We start from the raw sequence: 21294 nt of genomic DNA, 5'->3' as shown, positions 1-21294 counted from the left end.
ACATAATTTATTTTTGATTGTTATAAAACATTTAAGCTGGGGAAAATAAAGCAAAACAAGCACATAAGCAAAGCATACACACAAAAACACACCCAAACTTATAAATACAACACACATACACACACACACACACACACACGATCTCTAGAACTAAATAGCCTACCTTGGATTCCTGGTTCTTTTACCTTCACAAATTACCTTGGCTCAGTCCCTCTTTTAAAAAATCTGTATAATGGTTGTATAATGGAGCCTGTCCTGTCCATGTCTGTGGGTTTACTGTGGGGCTTGATCTCCAGAAAGGCAATGAAATGCTCTGCAAATAGAAGGTATGTGGTGGGGCATAACCTCCTAGAAGTATCATCTTTCCAGCATGGCTTTACATACAGTACTTGGATGCACTATCCAGGAGGCTCATTTACAGTATGTCTAATCACCGACAAATAAAAATGAAGCAAAATCAGAATCCAGCTAGTTCATAAGGTGTAGTCATTGGGAGAGGTGGAAAGGAAGATGGTGAGGCTCAAATACTGACCTTGGAGTCAAGGGGCTTTGTGTTGCCACTTAGAGTTGTATGCCTTGAAGGGAGGCATCAGCTCTCTTCACCTCAGTCTTCTCATCTGAAACTTGGACATAACTACACCAACCTCAGAGTGTTGAGGTGAGAATTGCATGGCTGTCCGATCCCAAGGATGAGAACAAGGCTTGATCAGCACACCTCCATCATCACCCAACTCAAAACTAGCTGAATGATAATGCAAGTGAATATGCTTGGGAGGCTATAAAAAATGATGCATGCTTTGGAAGAGAAGTGGAAAGGAGGAAATAATGCAGTATGTGCCCAATCTATGGTATTTGTATAATTGTGCAGTTTACAGTTTACATGTTGCCTGCAAATATATGAGCGGGCTGAGTTCTTTAAAACTGACACGTAATGGATGATGGTGATGGTAACACAACATTGTGAATGCAATTAACAACATTGTGAATGCAATTAACAACTTTAAAACATATATCTGAATAAGATTAAAAAGGAGAAATGTTAGATTATATATATGGTAACAGAATAAAAATTAAAAATGTAATCCATGGAACTATACTACACAAACAGTGAACCCTAAGTTAAACCATGGACTTCAAATAATAGTATAATCATAAAATGTGCTATCATCAATTGTAACAAATGTACCACACTAATGCAAGGTGTTGGTGGTGGGGTGGTATATGAGAATCCTGTATTTTATGCAAGATTGTTCTATAAACCCACAACTTCTCTAACAAAGAAAGAAAATACAAACAAAACAAAACAAAACACTGGACAGGAAGAGAAAGGATTATCATCCTCATTTTACAGATGCAGAAAACCAAGTCTTGAGATGCCAATCACCAGTCTGTAATCATAAATGTTAGGAACCGATGAACCAGAGTATTTAAAAACCTTTTTTCCCCCCACTGAACCTGGATATATGCAAGCAGAGAGATGGGGCAACCTGGAGGAGCAGCTCAGGACCACGTCATTCCCCCTCCTGGAGTGGGTTGAGCCGGTGGCTGTGAGCACAACTCCAGGAGAGAGCCAGCCGAGCACAGTCTAGGCTTCACCTCCTCCTGCTGTGTGAACTCACCCAGGTCACTTAACCCTCTCTCTGAGCCTTGGTTTCTCCATCTGTAAAATGGGGATGTAATAACTTCCTTCCAGGATTGCTGTGAGTATAGATGAGACAATGCACGTAAAATGCTCAGCCCGGGGACTGGCTTGCAGTAAATATCAAACTTGAGCCATTATTGTTGCTTTGCCATTTGTCTAGTGCTCCACAGGCAGCTGCTTACTTCGAGCTTATTAAATGATTAACCAGAGCATGGCAATTTCCTGGCAGCACCTCCCTAAATGAGCTAACAGTTTAGCAGTCAGAGACTAGATGGTTAGAAGAGTGGAGGGATCCAAACACCAGCATGTATTTATCGTTTGTGCTGTTAAGAGCTTCTGTTCCATAAAACAGCTCCCACGAATGCCCTCACAAATGAATAAAAGCATAAGGAAAAGGCACCAGTAATTTGTTCTCATCGCAGCAGTGGCAAACACAAGGGCTGGAAATCAAGAAAGGAACCAGCCCTTGGAGGTTTAACTGCAAGAGGCCAGGAAACAGGGCCCCCATGCTCATCCCCATCCATCCTCCCCCATCTGACAGTAACAGGCTAACTTGTATTGAGCACGTGCCAGGTCATGCTCTGAGAGATTTCCATGCATTAGCTCATGAAATTCTCACCACCACCCCATCAAGGAGGCACTATTATCATGCCCACTTCACAGATAAAGAAAGTGAAGCCTAGCAAAGAAGTGATGTCACTTTTCCAAGGACCCATATCTAGACAGGAGGAAGAACTTGAACCTACTCTGGAATCTGCTGCTTTGAGTCTTAAGATAAATTTCATCTCTTCAGTCCTATGCAATTCACACAATATTCTCCCACTTTGATTTTATTTGATCCTCATAACTGTCCTGGCAATTAGGGTCTGTTGTTCCCATTTTATAGATGAAGATAATGAGGCTCAGAAAAATGAAGTGCTCGGGGCTGAACAAGTAGGAAGGGGTAGGGTTAAGAAAGGCCAACCTTCTGTCTCCTGTCAGATGCTCCTCCCAATGAACTCAGCTGCTCCTCACATGATGATAAGCCCTGTATGGCAGAGTGGTTTATGGTTTATGAGGGGTTCAACACATGAACTCAATTGACTGCACAATAATCACAAAATTCTTTGAGACAGCACGGAACACAGGAGGTAGAGATAGAGGCAATAACCACAACAGGTTTACCTGCCAGCACATGACCCTTATCCTTCCATTCTCAGATTTAAATGCATATTCGAATACTCAAGTTATCTTGGTCTGCAACACAGTCATCCTCCTTATCTTGCCTAGTGAATAACTTGGAATCCGTGATTAACACATCAGTACAGATACCCTGTAAAATACTTGAAAAAGTGTTTCTGGTGCCACCTTGTAAATAAGACATATGAAATGATTCCTCCATCAACTTGGAGGGCAAACAAGCAAACAGACATTTCTAGCTTTTGGAAGCAGCAGAATCCTGGCCCAGATCATTTTTTAAAACAGCCAAAAGCAGCCTGCATTGCCTCCTTCCCTAGCTCACAAGGAAATCCAGTTTTGTGATGTATTTTCAGCCAAATGACAGGCGTGAAGGCAAGAGTTATGATTTTCTTCATAACAAAAATGTATTCAGAGCCGAGCTCCTAGACTTCTAACAAGGAGCATTAAGCTGGGAATGTACCGCCTCCTGCAAGACACTGTGCTGTGCTATGGATGAAACTGTGTAGTTAGAACCTAGGAGGCAGAGAGTGCACCGGGCAGATGGAAATGCATGCTCCAAGGCCCTGGAGATCTTGCATAGTGCATCCTGTGTTCTCGATGGCACCCTGCTAAGACTCCCTGCTCCCAAAAATCTTAACTTGGCGGAAACGCTTGCAATGCACTATAATAATGATAGTGAAAGTTGAGCACTTCTTCTCTGGTGAGCAATAAGTTAAGCACCCTTGGTACATTAGGAAGGTATCATCAACTCCTTTTTCACTGGTAGTTGTTCATGAACAAGTCAGTGAGGGAGGCAAGTCCATGGATCCCCAAAGCAGGATTCTTGACTTGGGTTGGGCTACTGGCAAGAGGAGGAACACTGAGGATGTTTTTGAAAGGATCCCATCCCTGAGTCTTAAAAAGATGACCAGGAATTTTGCAGAAGGACAAGGAGGAGGGACGGGCACAATTTGTGGTGATCACAGGCTTGGGTTTTAAAGAAAGGCAAGTAGTCCAGTGAGGCTGGAGCAAGGGGTATATTTTGGCAAGTGGGAGGTCAGTTTCTACCTGCTCCCCCTCCTCCCTCTCCTCTTAAGGTCTGCCTCCCCAGCGTCCCCAGTGCTCCTGCTCAGCCTGATGGATGTTTTCCTCTGTGCTTGAACATGTCTACCTCACTGCCTGCCTCTTTGGCTCCTTGGCCTTTGCCCAGGCTGTCTAGATCATGCCTAGATCTTGCCCGGATCATGCCTCCACCCAACTCTCTTCCTTCAAGGTTCAGTTTCTGCTTACGGAAGTGCCTGGCCGTTCACTTCCCATACTGGCTGCTCCTTGAGGGTAGTGCAGGTCTTTTCACCTGCAAGTGTGTTTTCAAAGCCCAGCCTGGTGCTTGGCACACAGTAGCCAGACATTCTACCTGGTATTTGTTGGACGGATGATGTATTAGTTTCAAGTTACTGCTATAACAAATTATCACAAACTTAGTGGCTTAAAACAAACAAATGAAACAAAAACAACAAAAAATTATGTTCTAGATGTCACAGTCTGAAATGGGTCTCACTGGCCAAATCAAGGTGCCTGGAGGCTGTGTTCCTTCTGGAGGCTCCAGGGCAGAACGCATGCCTTGACTCTTCAAGCTTCTAGGAGCTGTCCTCAGGTCTTGGCTCATGGTCCTTCATCATGCTGCCTTTTCTCCCTCTGCTTCTGTTGTCACATCTTCTCTTTGACCCTCCTGTCTTCCTCTTATGAAGACCCATGTGATTCCAGTGGGTCTAGCCAGATAATCCAGGAAAATTCCCCTCCCAAGATCCTTAGCTAACCACACCTGCAGAGTCCCTTTTGCTATGTAAGGTCACATTCACAAGTTTCAGGGATTAGGTGTGGGCATCTTTGGGGGCTGTTATTCAGCTGACCACAGAAGAATAAACTGGACCAGAGCTGTGCCTCGATTTGTTTGGTCAATTTGATAGCTCAAAGCAAGGTTTGGGGCAGATGCACAGCAGGATGATGCTGATGTGGTTGAGCTACAGAAAAGACACATGTTGGGCATGATGGGAGAATGTGGTGGAAAATGTGTGTGTGGACAGAAGGGGAAAATTATGTTGAACTGAAAAATCTAGGATTTCACTTGAGAGAAGGGTAGGGAGGGAAATGGCAGGAAAGAAAAAAAAATGAAGGTTAAGAACATAAAGCAAACATGGAAGTCACTTCTGAGGCCTCAGTTTCCTCATCTGAAAAATGGGAGAGCGGGCCAGGCTGAATGGTTTTCCAAGGCCCTGCAGCTAGGATATTAGTGAGGACAGAGGCCAGGGATCAGAACTTCCCAGGTTATGCCTCCTCCCATCTCCTAAGCCCCTTTATCCAAACTTAAAAAGCCCTTCTCTCTCTCTCTCCCTCTCTCTCTCTCTCTCTCTCTATATATATATATATATATATATGTCAGCTTTATTGAGATATAATTCATATAGCATATAAGCGTACAATTCAATGGTTTTTAGTGTATTCACAGACTTGCGCAACCATCATCATCAATTTTAGAACATTTTCATCACTCAAAAAGAAATCCTGTACCCATTAACAGTCACTCCCCATTTCCCTCCAACCTCCCCCACCCCCACCCCCACCCCCAACCCTAGACAACCACTTTCTAAACAGCCTCTCTCTTGACCCTGCACCTGTCCTACCCACACGCCCCCTCCCTGACCCTCTGCATTCAGGCTTCTGCCCTCATCATTCTATTGAAAACACTTTTCTGAAAGGTCAACAATGACCCTCAGGTCAAATCCAAAGGCTTTTTTTCTGTGTACTTCCTGGTTTGTCAGCAGCAGCCAACATTAATGACCTGTCAGATGGTCAAGTTGGTCCTTTCATCATTGCCCTGTCTGTGGACACCTTGTCCTCCGCCTACTGCATGGCTTCTGGGCTCAGTTTTCTTCTCTCTGTAGTACAGAGGTTAAGTGCATGTAGTACAGAGGTTAACTCACTTCATTTCTAAGATAAAAATGCAGGGGACACATAGAGAGGGATTAGGGATACTTTGGCAATGAACTTCCCTGTAGCCAAGGTAAAAAAAGAAATAAAAGGAAAGGCGTAATTAACATAATTTAATAAAAGGTAATCATGGTCAGATTGCTAGGGGAGGCAATTTTTTTTTCATACCTTTAAACAGAAAGATGACATCATCTGATAGACCAGCTCCAATAAAACTCTGCAATAACAGGAATGCTCTTCTATATCTGTGCTGTTCAACATAGCCCCCAGCACATGTGGCAAGTGAGCGCTTGAAATGTGGTTAGCGCAACTGAGAGACAGAACTTTTAATTTCACCTAATTTTAAGGAAATTAAATATCCACATGTGGCTAGTGGCTTCTGTATTAGACAGTGAAGTCATAGACCTTTACGTAAATAATGATGAAGTGCTACAGACAATGCTTTTAATAGAAGATTTTTAAAACTGCCAATATCTCCATGTAGCCCTCTGTGTAATATTAAATTGCAGATGGGTGAAGACATTTTTAATCAGAGGCCCCAGCTATATATATTCCAGGTATGTATCTTTCCAGGGATCATCCTTGGGGCCAGCATGGGCCTCAGGGAATTGAAAGGACTGAACGGTTCCACGCTCTTTAGGTCACAGTCTAAAAGCAAGTATCTCGGCCAGAATTCAACTCAGATTCCTCTGCCTGGCAGTAAAGGTCTCCACGATTTGACTCAATTGAACAAACCAATCTTATTTCCTTGTCTCAGAGAGCAAACTCTGCTTTGATTAGCTTAGACTTCTCTCTCTACCCCACCTACCCTACTCATACTTGTGTCTGTGATTTTGTTCACATTATCCCTCCTGCTTGTAATATCTTTTTTTTACCCCAATCTTGTCCAAATAATTTCTATCCTTCCAGTCCCACCCAAGCAGTCTAGAAACCATCTCTGAACATTCATTCTTACTTATCTCATCTCTCTATTCCCCAAATTCCAGTTCCACTTGAAATACATACCTTATACATAAACATAACACTGAGTTATCCTCCAATTATGTCTTAGTTTTGTGTTAGTTTTGTCTCAGCAACTAAGTCATAAACTCAAGGACAGTGAACACATTGTCTAACTCTTCTGTAGACTTTATACCCTAAAATAGTACTAGTACAGAGCAGGTGCTCAAAAAAGTCATTGCTGCTTGATAGACAAATGTTAAGTATTTATCATCCCTTCCTACCTATTAACTGTCAAGGGAGGTTAACTTTTTCCCAACTTCATGTACAGCTGCACTTCTGGTATCTGGAGGCAAAGTTGATGCTGCAGTGTACCCACATGGCTTGGTGTATTAAATTTATAATGAAGTCAAAGACCGATGACTGAAAAGAAATTCTAACAGTTTCTGAAATTATTAAATCTTCTAGTTTGAGGGCTCAGAGAGCCCAAGAAAATTTCATTTTAGACCCTACAGGCTTTATATTCCACAGATGAAGTCAAAGTGTTCGCCTGAAAAGCAATTTTGTGTATTCATTTACCAAAGGGGAGGGGAAAAATCATTATAGTCCTCCTTCAGAGGTCCACAAGCAATAAGCATGCTACGCTCTCTTCAAGCCCGGAAGAGCTGCGTGGGCTTGACAAACAGCTGAATTTGGCCCAAGTGCAGCTCTAAACAGATGTCTGTAAATATTGCAGAAAAGAACGCTCAGAAAGTTGGTGGGTGTTACTGATGAGTAGCTGCGGAAGCTTTTGTGGGCAAACACACAGCAGCCGTCTGTCTCCCCTCGGTGGAGGCCTAGCCGGCTATGGGGATCTATGATTTCTTTGTTTTGCTAGTGACTGTCATCCAAATACGGCTTCTTTTAAAGCAATGGTTCTACACCAAGGGGGAATTTATCCCCACCCACTAGGGTATACTTGGCAATGCCTGGAAAGATTTTTGGTTGCCACACTGAGAAGGGAGTTGCTACTGGCATCTAGCAGGTAGAAGCCAGGAAGGCTTCGAAACATCCTACAAGGCACAGGGCAGCCTGAAATGTCAACAGTGCTCAGACTGAGAAACCTGTCATAAAGCAATAATTAATAGATTCACTTAGAATAGTTTGTTCCCTCATTCCTTCATTAGTTCAACACATATTTAGAAGATATCCAAGCAGCCATTTTTCTGTGTGTTTGTGGATTCATTTTAATTCATTCAGGTAATACATATTTATTTGGCATCTGCTCTGCCAGGTACCAGGGCCTCAAACAGCATGGTCAAGGTCTTGTCTCACATCAGGTTTAGATTCTGATGGAAGGGAGACAAGACTCTACAAGTCAACAAATAAATGAACAAGATAATTCTAACCAGTGATAAGTTCAATGGAGACTACCAACCATGGTCAAGGGAGAGAATGGCCCTGGCAAGGGTGGCTGTAGGGGATCCTACTTCCAAGAGGGGCATTAGGGAAGGCCTCTGGGTATAGGTTACATTGAATCTAAGACACGAACAATGAGAATGAAGGAGCTCGGCAGATATCCGGAAGAGAAGTACTAAAATAGAGGAAGCAAAAGTTTCAAAGGCTTGAGAAGAGAAAGGCTTGGGTAGGTGCAGGGATCAGAAACATGCATGAAGCACGAAAGGAAGAGGCAGGGCAGCCAGGTGAGGTCAGACCAGGCAGGGCCCTCCAAGCCACAGTGAGGAATTCAGACTCTATTTCAGGTGGAGTGGGAAGCCATGGGAGGGTTTTAAGCAGGGTGGAACATGATCATCTGGCTTAGGTATTGATAAGTCCACTCGCCTGAGCAGAGAATGCATGGGAGAGGGTCAATAAGGAAGTGAGGGACCAGGCTAAGTATATAGGAGGGAAGCTTATAGAAGAGCCTTATCGTGCTGACTGGGAGAATGGAGGAGGGGAATTGCAAGACACTTTTCTCCCTTCTGACTCAGTACTCAGTGCTTTTCCACTCCTAGCCCTTCCCCCTCTCCTCGGCCCCCAGATCCATAAAAAAGGCAGGAGCCTTTTGTTCAGCGCTCCCTTGGCTGTGAGACAATCCCCAATCCGCATTGAGCGTCTGACCCTCCCCCAGTGATTCCACGTGGAAAATGGAAGAGGGGGAAGCTGGTGCTTTCTCTGCTCATCCTCTTGCTTAGGCTATCTCTAAGTGATTAAAGTCTTGACTGTTACTTTCATTTTGGCTTATAGGTTCAACTAGCCACCTTGACACCTGGCAGCTCAGCTCTCTCCACCTTAGCTCAGCTCTTGACCCCGGCACCTCCAGAGTCTGACCCTTCAGTGGCCTCCCATGGTACTTAAAGTTAAATTCAAATTTCCATCTGGCCCGGCTGACCTGTTCAGGCGTACCTAGCACCCTTCCTTCCTTGGCTTGCAGCCATCTGGGGAACTGGCCTGAAATTCCTTCATTAAATTCACTGAGGTCTTTCGTTCCTCACACCGTTGCATTTGAGGGTTTCTCTGCCTAGAATGCTCTTCCAGTTTTTTGACTCATTCATGTCCCAGCTCAAATGACACTTCTTCAGAGAACCCATCCTTCTTTAAAGTCAGTCTATGGCATGTATTCTCAGTGGGAGCAATATCACCCACAAAAGGGTGAAAACTGGTTCTTGGGGAATAAAAATGTCTTACTCTTTTTATGTATAAAACATAAACTGTACATAACAGATTCATAGTACATCTGTGGTTTTAAATTTTAAGGGGATTAGGGGGAAAATGTTTAAAAAGGCTCCTTGGTGGGGAGAAATAATGAAATAAAGGTTGATAAACACTGCTCTCTAGCACTTATCACAATTGGCAAATACCCTGCTTATTTCTGTTCACTTCAGTTTTTTCTGCCTCCCACCTCCCACTTACCCAAAGGTAAGCTCCATGAGGGCCAAGGATATTGGCCATCTGCTCCCCACTGGATCCCCAGCATCTCAACAATGCTGGGCACATAGTAGTTATTCAATAAAAATGTGGTGATCGAATTACCATCGCCATGCTGGAAAGTCCTATTGCTTCAAGGACTCTTTGGGCCAACCAGGACCCTCTTGGATTTTGTTGATCATTTTGGACACTGGACTTAATTATAAGTTCCCTTCTCTGCCCCATGAACAAAATATTCTCTTAGCCTTGTCCTTGACTAGTCCCAGTTTTCTCTCTTCCCTGACTACTGAGAACCCAGTAACGAGGCAGTCCAGCCTTTCTCTTTTCCACTGAGATATTGTGGTATGTACCATATGGACATCTAACTCATTAAATTAAAAACATTTTCAATAAAATTACAATATAGGCCAACCATCTTGGAAATTACACAACAGAAGGCATGCATAATTATTTGATTTGACTTAGTAATAAACTGAATCACAGCAAGCATCTGCAATAGAAAAAACATGGAAAAAAAGCAAACCAAAATGTTAACATTACGCTAACCAAAATGTTAATCTCTGTAATGTGAACTTACAGTTTATTTTCTCCTTTGGGTTAATTTATGAAGTTCATATAATGAGCATGCAGTACCTTCATAAGAAACAAGTATTTTGGTGATGTCAGAGGGACATACATAGGCACATTCTTGGTCCATGGATCTCAGAACTGTCCTTTTTGACACAGTGACCCCCAAAAAACTTTTTTTGGGGATTTCTGTGCTTAGAGAAGCCATTGGATTTTGGCCAACTTAGTCTGTGTCAGCCTCATTACCAGGAGGACAACTACTTTCTATTCCAGAGAACTTGGTGTTTTGTTAGATTTTTCAAAGGTGTCCTTGACCCCCAAAAGCACAAAAAAGTACTTGCACTCTAAAGTGTCTCATCCATGAAAAAATGCAAAAAATACACTTTCCCACATATTTCAACATATTTTTTAGGGGGTTCATGGCTTCCTGGGTCACAAAACCCTGACTTAGAAGGATTTCTCAATGAAATGCCTCCTGAAACCAAAGTCACCTTCTCCTCATGGGTAGTGACCAAGGCTGACTTCCCAAATGCCCAAACTTGCCTTGTTCTTGATTTCCTAGACCCTGTCTCCTCCTAGCAAGGCCCATTTGAACCAATACAGCCAGTTCATGCTTTGGCATCCTTAGAAGTTACTTTAAGAGTTCTCAATCTTTTTGTGCCCAAGGAATGCTTTCAAATACTAAAACTTTTTGCAGATCACTTTAAGAGAAGACTCAATGCAACTCTGAACCCAACAATTCAGCAATAAGTACAACACCCTTCATGATAGCTAACAACGTCTGACGGAGCCCAAAACCTTTAGCGTTAACACACAAATCATTTCAGCTCTGAGCCATTGTCTGCCCTGACCAAGATCTCTTAAACTGGCAAAAGGCAACAATATGCATGACCAGGCAACAACATACATACTCTCTTTTAACCCAGGTGAATTTTACACAGCGATGCAAATTTGGTGACCCACCTGGTAAGGATTCATGACACACCTGGCCTGCCAAGGCACATGGTATAAGAACCACTAGATAACTTAAAAGTCTCCTACACACCCAAAGCACTATCCTCATTGAAAACAAACAAACGTAGAGGAAAATCATTTAGTAAAAAGTACCTGGCTTTCCAAACATTCTTGGACTAAAATGAGGAGGTTATTTGCTAGGAAAAAACACCATTCTTACCTCCTCCAGGGCCCACAAGGAGTCAACCACCGGCTTAATCTTCTTCTGGTTGTAGAGCCCTATGAGTTTGTCTACCACTCTTCGAATGAGGCCTGCGCGGCCCTGTTTGAAGAGCAGGTTTAAAAGGGAAAACCCCGCGATGACTTTGTTCTCTTCATACAGCTTGATGGGATTCACTTTTTCGACCTGCCACCACTGGAATGAGAGATAGCACTGGTTACAGGGACTCAGTGACAGCCACATCAACATCAAAGCCAACATTAGCAGCTCCTTCAAGGGGAGGTAGGGGCTGCAGTTGGAAAGATTCAAGTCCACTCTTGTGGTGGATTTTTTTTAAGCATCTATGTTGCTAGGCACTGCTATGGGTACGTGCAAAACAGTAGATGGTAATGCCTGTAAGAAGTTCAGGGTCTGGGTGAGAGAGAGAGCCCTTTACTAAAACAATTACTGGGCTACTTGTAATTGAAATATTAAGGTATAGAGTTAGGATCATTGGCTCTGGGGTTCAACTCCATGGAGTTGATTCCAAGAACCACTTTGCTCATTGTTATTCTTTGTGCCACAGTGTTCTGAATGAAGAGAGAGGCATGATACTGCATCAGAGGTTTTCTGTGAGATTAGGTGTAAAGCACTGGGCCAGGCTTTGTAAATGGTGATGATGGTGATGCGTCTGGTGAAGGGAGTGGGCTGGCAGAGAAGTTTACGAACTACTATGGGGACATGGTAGAGGCAACAAATTCTGACAGCAGGAATAACAGGCCAAACTGGGAGACATGGGAGTTCATCAGATGAAGTGAAGGGAAGTACAATATAGAAAGAAGGAAGATTATGGGGTGATGAAGCCAAAGTATTAGTGGTTCTCAAGTGGGGACATTTGGCAATATCTGGGGACGTTTTGGGTTGTGATGACTGAGGGAGAGGTGATGCTACTGGCAGCTAGTGGTAGAGGCCTGGGATACTACTCAACATCCTACAATGCACAAGACAGCCCCCCCACAGACATGAATTATCCAGCCCTAAATGTCAATAGCACTGAGGTTGAGAATCCTTGGATCAAATCTCTGGGTGGGATATATGCAACTGGTAAATGTGGCTGCCTCCTTTCCAGTGTCTCGTCTTCCCTCAGATACACAAAAAGTAAAGAATCCATTAACAGCCTACAAAAATGATTGTCCAACTGCTTTTCTCTGATTGAACTGCTTTTCCTTTGGTGTTTCTTATAGTTTCAAAAATAAAACTTCCCATTTCTGGAACTTCTAAGAGGTGAAATGGCTTAATATCCATTTTAACATAGAAGACAAAGAGCAATGCAATGGACACTTAAGTATACTTATAGTGTATATGTTACAGTGTATTTATTTATAACTTGTCTCTTTTCAAAAAGGATTAAGGAAGGTCACAAAAGTAGAAGATTTTGATTCTTTTTCAATGTGGGAAAATCATGTTTGGAAAATAAGTGTGAGGATGACAGGTTTAAAACCAGGATGAAGCTCAGACACGGAATTTTTTTTCCAAAGTACATTCCACAAGGGCCTGGGGGTGGTTTGTGGAGAGTGACGGGTGCTTGCCATGAAAACAAAGGTAAAGAACAATTAATAACTTGATTAGCAGGGTATCTACAATGCCTCAACACACAGAATGAATGCTTGCTGAATCTATAATAGTTGTGGTTAAGAGAGTTCTGGAGCCAAATGCCTGGTTTTGAATCCCAGCTCTGCCACTTACTACCTGTGTGACTTAGCAAGTCACTTAACCTCTCTGTGCAACAATTTCCTCACTGTACCTCACAGGATTGTCATGAGGAGTAAATGTGTAAATACATATAAAGTGCTTAAACTAATGTCTGGCACATAGTAGGTACTCTGTTAACACTAATTACTTTAATTATCACCTTAAGATGGAAGGCAATTTTGATTTAGTGAATCGGAGCTCTCGATCTGGAGTCAGACTGTTTTCTAAATGTCAGCTTCACCTGCTATTATCATCATCATTATGGTGTGAAAGCAAACCGCATGTTTGACAAAGAGTGAAGCACAGGCTCCCGGGGAGAGTTTTAAGGTGGAAGACTATTAAGATAGTGGAGTGAGAAAGTACGACATGATTCTAAGTAGGCCTTTAATTTCTAAGCCTCTCTTGAAGTGTATAGAAGAAAATTCCTTTCCAGAACCTTCCAGAACAAAGTCACTATTCCACAACTTGGCATTAAAAACAACTTCTCTTCAATTTGCTCCTAACTGACCAACTAACATTGGACCAGACCCTTAAAAGGGAAAGTCTTCATTCTTGACCTCCAACTGCAAAGCTTTGGGGGAATCGGCACCCCTGTTTCAGGCAGGGGAGTCTTGGCCTCCACCCTGCCTGTTTCTATGAATGCCTTCATTGAACACGGATACGCTGCAATTATTTCGTTAACACTGGTGTGTTGTGATTGTGCATGTAGGGGAGAGAGGGAAAACATTTCTTACAATTGTATGTAATTTGGGACCAATTTGGTTACCCATGGCAGCCAGTTGGTATCATGCTAATTATAATTACAGCCACAACAACAAAACAGCTGTGAGTGGTACCAAGCCCATCTTAAAGGGACATGCTCCAGGAGCCCTTCCTGAGACTTCAATCTTGTTCCTCCAGTAGATTCCATAGTTGACATGATTTTCAACCCTGGTTTTAAAGGTCAAATTCAAAGGGAGGCCCTTTAATGCTAATCTCACAAGAGGAGGGAGTACCATCCATTCCAGAATCAAGGAATATTTGGGGGTAAAGCTTTTGCCAGTCAGTGTTGGCACCCAGGGAGCTGCACTTAGAAGAAGAAATAATACGGCTGGCAACCCTATTCAAAATACCTCCACCCAACCTGCTGTTTTCTATCTCATCATTCTATTTTTATCCCCTTCAGAGGTTTTATAACCATTTACAATTATTTATTAATATGTATTACTTATTTAGGGTTTGTCTCCCTCATTGGAATGTAAGTGCCACGAGGCCAAAAATACATCTGTCTCATTCACTGTGATCCACTAGTGCTTGGCCCAATGATACAAATAGTAAGGATGCAGAAAATGCTTGTAAAGTGAACAAATCAATCACTGCTGCAAGAGCTGCATAGAAGGCTGGGAATAGATGGACAAAAGCAAGAATTTAGGAGAAGCAGCAATCCCTGTTTTGGTGGGGTAAAAATCAAAGCTCAAGCCCAAACTAGTTGAATTCCAGTGTGTAGCTCTACCAGAGAATCTGAGTGGGTTTCTATGGGTTGGGTGCCCAAAGATGTGACTTCTCAATCGTAAAGTATGCATCATATTCAGAGCATGGTCCTTTAGGACAGAAGTTCCCAAACTTGCCCACGTCTAAAAATCACCCAAGGAGCTTGCTAAAATTGTAGGATCCCTTGCCATCCTGCCCAGAGACAATTCCATAGGTTAGAGATACAGAGATATCTCAAGTATTCCAGAGACCTGGCAAGAAAGTGGCCAAAGGGAAAACTGGCCTCTCTGTGGGGCAAATAAAATGCACCAGTGCTAAGTTCAATTTTGAGCAATAATTAAAAGCCCCAACACTCAACCAGTCTGTGAAAATCAAAACGCAGTTTTCTTAATTTTCACTGACACTGCCACCTCTCTGCTTCATTTAAAGAAAAGCAGCCCAAGGATGAGTCTTGCCCACTTCTAATGAGGACAGCAGGAATGCAGGTTGTATTGCAAATGAATGAAGCACATGAAAGACAAAGAGGATTAGGTCAATGACTTTAGAAGGAAGAGCACACAACAAGCGCTCTGTAGTACCTTAGATATGCATGGATACTTACTGATTTTGCAAAGCTAAAGAAGCTCTTGGTCTCCCCAGTCACCATGTTGGAAGAACCTGCAAACAAGTGGAGGATTCCCAAATCAAGGAATTGCTAATGAAAAACAACATCTTTTGTTATGCATGGTGGAATGGCAGTTGTTTGTTCCTGACCTGGCAAGAACTTGAAAACAAACTTAATTCAGCTTTAGAAAAATGAGGGAAATGAGAATGGGTGGGTGGGTATACCAAGTTGAATATTCTAGCTGGGTGTCACTGGATTGAAGAGGAAGTAGCATTTCTTATAGAAACCATTTCATTACTTTGGGAAATTAGGCATGTAGCAAAAGGATCCTTTGTGCTTTAGGCCAATATTTTAGCAACATGATGTGTTGCTGAAACATTTTTGGTTCTGTTTTTGGACATGAAGAAACAAACTCTTATGTGAGCCTGCTTTTCTGTATCTGAACACAATGCCTGGGCAAATGAGGGACCCTGGGCTGTGGCCTGGGCTGGTTCTGGGCACTTAGGTATGGGAAGAGCTGAGATCGATAGAAAAATGGGGTACAGAAGAAGGCAGGTTCAGAAGCCAAGGAAATGGTGTGGCCAATGCGTCAGCTCCAAAGAGGTTTGGGCAGAAAACCATTTGAGACATGTGGTGTGAGAAACTGAGACTTTTCCATTGGAATAAGATGGTAAATGGGAGGCAGACTTGGGAAAGATCCCCTAATATGTTCACACAGAGAGAAAAGACTCCTCTGTGGGAGTCCTTTAAGGGATGAAAAGGCTCTTACCAGTGTTGGGAATGTTCAGATTCCATATTGATGCCTTTTCAACAACTTTCTGCTCTGTTCCCAAAGATTTGGGAGTAAATTCTTCTCAGAGAACTGCTATTTAATGAGAAAAGTCTATACTTTAAATTTAATTAGCTGGCTCAGTAAACCACTGCTTCTGCTGCCTGGAGTGACTACCACCAGACACCACAATACCAGGCTCCCATTACTTAGTAATCAAATAATCACTGTAATGAACTAGACATTTATGAGATGATTAAGTTGAATTCCACCAAAATGACATCTGGGAATTGGGGTGAAAATAGAATTATTAGTAAATGATAAGTTAGGATGGATAAATCACCCATTTGCATTTGCCTCACATGTTATTCATACCTAATATCTCTACATTATGCATTGACTCTCATGGCTCATGGCTCTTATCAATAATAATAAAAAATTCATGCATCCACTTGCAGGGACTTCCAAATATGTGGCCACTATTAAAAATACCTGAATACACCAGCAATGGAAAGTCTACCTCACTCTGGTACCTTCAACTCTCTATCTGTCATAATGATCTGATGATGACAAAAAAATACATATTTATACCCCTCAAATACCTCTTTATAAGCTCCTCAGCTAATAGCAGAGAAAATGAGTTGTTCCTCCCCCCCCCCCCCCAGTTATTCAGAGTAAAGGCTCAATTTTTTATTGTCATTAAAGGGAACAGAGGTATTAAGAATCTCAAATACCAAATAACCCCAATATAGCTTTGGAATGTGACATCTGGCTTCAGATGTCCTTTGATTTTGTGAAGACCCATGTTTACATCAGTTTGCATGCTTATAATGTAAGAGGAGGAGCAGGAGGGAAGAGGCTTATCTCTCAATTTGCCAGAGAAAACCTGCTCCCAGATGTCTTTCATCTATCCATCCATCATCCCTACCCACTCACCCAAAAGCACAGAAGTGGGAGTAGAAGCAGAGTGGACCAGACGTGTGCTCCATCCACCCGGGGCTTGTCTTGACTGGGACACAAAGGAGTGGTTTAGAGGAAGGAGAGTCTGTACTTTGCAACTTCATCTCCAATGGGTGAAGAAGCTCCTTTAAACCCCTCATTGGAGCCACTTTCCTCCATCCTACTGCAAATCCTTCATTGCTTCATTTTCTAAACTTCCTCTGAGGCCATTAACATTTTCTATCTATGTAGTTATCTTGGTGACTTCATTGGCTTGGCCTTACCATGAGATCAGTCATATTCCTGGGAGTAGCAGGGCAATTGAGATGTGTTATTTTTCTAGTTGAAAACAACCAGCAGCAATATTATTTGAAACTAATATAAAAGTCAAACCCCCTCAATCCCACTACCCCAACACATTTTATCTTTCAGAGCCTCTGTCTGTAGGTATACCTGCAGTGCTCCCTATCACCAACCACACCCCTGACACTGTTTAGCACTCACCATACAAAATGTAGGTTCCCAGTGGTTTGAGAAGGCTGAGACCTTTCCCAGTGTTGTCTCCACAGAGGCAATCCAAAACGATGTCCACACCTTCAGCGCAGATTCTACATGGTGAGAAGACAAAGCAAAATACCATAACCTGCCAGGGGCAAAGTGGTCCATCCTTTTCCCTTCCTCTGTCGTATTGTTTGACTCTGAATCAGGAAGAGTCAGAGCTCTGGGAGTAGTAGAAGCCTGGAAGGTAGATTTGCCTTTCTGGGTTTAGCTGTAAGAATTTTACAAAGCTAGAGGCAGTTAAAAATCTGGCCTGTGGGATATCTTGGGAACCTTGATTAGCTGCCCCACATGGGCCTGTTGCTCTATCCTTTGGTCTCAGGTTCTGCAGAAACAGGCAAAATAATCCAACCATGAACCCAAGCAACCTTCAGGATGGGTTGAACCACCAGCCCAGAAACTATCAGAGCTAAGGCATGATACCCTTGACCTTCCTAGAAGAGCAGGTCTCACACTCATAAGCCCTTATTATGTGCCAGGTGCAGTGCTGAGCCCATAAGTGTCATCTCATTTATGCCTCATGCCAACCCTGACTCAGCGGCCACTGTTATCGCCACTTGAATAAGGAAACTGAGGCTGAATAAGGAAACTTATCCTAGGGGCCCAATGCAGAGAACAGGAGGACCCTAGTTTGATCCATCACATCCAGAAACCAGGTAAGGGCCCCAGAGGTGGAGTAGGGTTTTACAGGGTGAGCTGTGGCCAGCCCTGGGGCACCCACCACTGCCACTTCTAGGCCACACAGGTGCCCAGCAGGGACTGAGCAAAGCTGGGGGCTACTCCACAGTTGTCACATCTCTCAGCATTTCTATAGCTGAACCAGGTAGGACAAGGCTTGCATCTATACAGGGGACAAATAAGACACAGATTTTCTCCCTCCTGCTGTAACAACATCATTTTGAAAGCTCAGAAAAGGGGTGGGGGTGGGTGGGAAGGGAGGGGAGACAGAGTTTAGGGAGAATCAGATGAAATTTGCAGGGTCCAGAGGGTAAGGATGCTTTCACCATTTCTGTCATTTTCAAGCAGACATTACTCCTGCTGAGGCTAGAAATGTACCTTCAAAACTGTATGTATTCAAAGCATGCAAACAGGAATCCTGTATTTCATGCAAGATTGTTTTGTAAACCCACAGCTTCTCTAACAACCACAAAAAGAACTGAAAAATCCCCCATTCCCATTAGGAATTGGACTCAGATGGATCTGTTTTAAATGCTCCAGGCCCTCTGGCAGCCGTGGCATCGACCCTCCATTGGTCACGCTCACATTTGCAAGCACCTTAGCAGCTCCTTCTGATGGAACAGAGTTGGAGCTAATGACCTCCCTTCACTCATCAGAGACGCAGGGGCCAGCCTCCTTTCTTGATATCCCTGATTCCTGGGGGCGTGTGTCCTGCCTACATATATATAATTGCAATTACAGGAGAGCAGAGGGGGTGGGGCAGGGAGCCAAATGCAATGGTTCTTAGGTCTGCCTTGTTTTCATCAATTTCTGCAGATTTAAAAAACAAACACATACAGTCCCAGCTTATGGATTCCATGGCCCATTTTCAGCAGCAAGATATTTTGGAACTGCTGATCCAAGACTTTTGTGTCTGTCTCTCCTTTGTCCCCAACCCTTGCCCCTTTGTTGTGAATACCACCTCTTTGCTTCCCACCACATGGGTCAGTGATGAATTTCTCTGGAGTGGTGTTAGGTTCCAACAGAGCCATTGCTGGGAAAGACCCCCTTTGACCTTGCCAAGAAATGAATTCCTATTTATTGTGACTTTCATCTCTAGGTGGATCTTTGGCATTCCACTCAGCAATTCTGTCTCTGAATGCCCTTTTCTCTGAGAACTCATTTGGGCCACAGATTCAACCATCACTTGATATTGGTGATGGAGGAATGAGATTATATCAGAGTGCCGGGCACCATGCCTGGCGCACAGTAGGCCTCTCAGAGGGCTGAGCGCAGTGCCTAGAGCAGAGCAGGATTCTCACAGAGAGCTGAGCACAGTGCCCGGCACAAAGTGGGCTTCTCAGTAAATGTTTACTATTAATGGCTCCCACAAGTACGTGGCAACACCACCACTAGGAATCCGTTCTTGAACACTCCCCTCTGTTTTCCCAGGGGATTAGACTCTCATTAATTTTCGCTGATATTTTGATTAGCACCTTCTAGGGTGCCAGGCATTGTGGAAGGTACTGAAGACGCAGAAGAGCAGGAGGTAGGCATGATCCCTGCCTCTTCCGAGCTTACACTCCCCTGCCACGCTTCTGACTGGCCCCTGCAGACTCAAAGCATGTGGACAAATACCAGATACCCCTGCAGTGAGATTTTGCTTCTTTTTCTGTGGCCTTTGTACAGCTTTGGTCCAGGGACTGCGGCTCATCTCTAGTCTCCCAATATCCAGAGGCAGTTCATAGCAGTCACTCAGCAAATGATTGAAGAATGTGAGCTTTTCACTCACCCCAGTTCCAGTCTCCCCTTTCCCCGGCTTGTTGGATAGACTCCTTGAAGGTCTTACACTCACATTATATTTATCTTGTTTAAAGGAAGTCATTACTGCTTCCAGTGCTCATTATCTAATAACAACAAAAAGGAAAAGAAATCTTGGCCTCATCTTTTCGGCATTTCTCATAGTAGCTCAGTGACCATGTCCTGTTCTGCTTCAAAATATCTGTGAGTTCTGTCTCTTCCTCAGCACTTCCGTTACTTGTTTTTTCTGATTCTGACTCTCCTTTGTCTCACTCATTCTGTACACGGTGGCCAGATCAATTTTTTGTAAACTTTTCTTTCATGATAGCTCTTAACTGCTTCAAATCTGCAAAAGACTCATGTTTCTTACATAATCCAATGTTAACTCCATTTAAGGGCTTTTAAGAGCCTGGTCAATCAAGTTCAGTGGCTCGCCATCAAGAGCAATTTTTCCTGCCCCTCCTGGGGACATTGGGCAACATCTGGAGACATTTTTGGTTGTAACAACTGGGTGGGGCTGCTAATGGCATCTAATGAGTAGAGGCCAGGGATGCTGCCAAACATCCTGCATTGTGCAAGACAGGCCCCCAAAACAGAACTATTATCTGACCCAAATTGTGCTGAAGTAGAGAAATCCCAATCCAGCTCTGTACCTCACATGGCTTAACATCCTTTAAAATGGGCAGTCTGCACTCCTCACTGGCTTATGGACAAGCCACCGCTGACTGCCTTAGTGAGAGGGAGTATGGGTGGTAGCAAGATCACAAGCTCTGGGACCAGAAGGATATGGGTTTGAGTCCAGCCATTGTGGAGTTGCATGAAACTGGACAGCTATACAACCAGGCTGAGCCTTGGGCCCCTCATTTGTAAAATAAGAACAGTACCTACTTCATAAAATTTGTAAAGCCTGAAAGAAAGCTCCTACATGTTCTTTGGGCCTCCATTTAGACACTGCTTACCTGTGCTCCCCCAGTACTCCGTGTGTCTCTATCAGGGCGCTAACCTCACTGTCATGCAATTGCCCATTGAGCCACCTGTCTCCTCCACCGGATTAGATACTCTGGGTCACAGGGACAGGACAGTATTTGTCTTGCTCACCACTGTTTGCGCCTTGTGAAAATACTGCCACGATCAAGGTATCGATGAACATAGCACTCAACCCCCAAAGTAAACCAAAACAAGTTTTGTAGAATATAAAGTACATGGAATCACAACCCCTGAGGTCAAATCTGGTCCTAAGCCTCAGTTTCCCCATCTGTAAAATGATGACCAGAATTTTCACCTTGCAGGATTGTCTAAGGTGCATATGAAATGGTGAAGGCAAAGGGCTTAGCAGAGTGCCTTTACCTGGTAGGAGCCCAACAAAGCATGGCTGCTATTAGCCGCCTTGC

The 21294-nt window shown here is 43.4% G+C and overlaps 1 protein-coding gene across 1 annotated transcript in view; it reads right to left on the bottom strand.

Moving 5' to 3' along the window:
• Positions 1-21294, bottom strand: part of VAT1L (vesicle amine transport 1 like) — a 172623-nt gene that overhangs the window by 73949 nt on the left and 77380 nt on the right. The window contains exons 5-7 of the mRNA XM_037816254.1: positions 17393-17496; positions 15178-15233; positions 11376-11570 (exon numbers count right to left, since the gene is read on the bottom strand). Of these exons, the coding sequence (XP_037672182.1) occupies positions 11376-11570; positions 15178-15233; positions 17393-17496 (355 nt within the window). The remainder of the gene's footprint in view (positions 1-11375; positions 11571-15177; positions 15234-17392; positions 17497-21294) is intronic.

Source organism: Choloepus didactylus, chromosome 22, assembly GCF_015220235.1.
Source record: "Choloepus didactylus isolate mChoDid1 chromosome 22, mChoDid1.pri, whole genome shotgun sequence".
Taxonomy (NCBI): Eukaryota; Metazoa; Chordata; class Mammalia; order Pilosa; family Megalonychidae; genus Choloepus; species Choloepus didactylus.
Note: the sequence above shows the minus strand (reverse complement) of the source record. Positions and strands in the feature narration are given on the sequence as shown.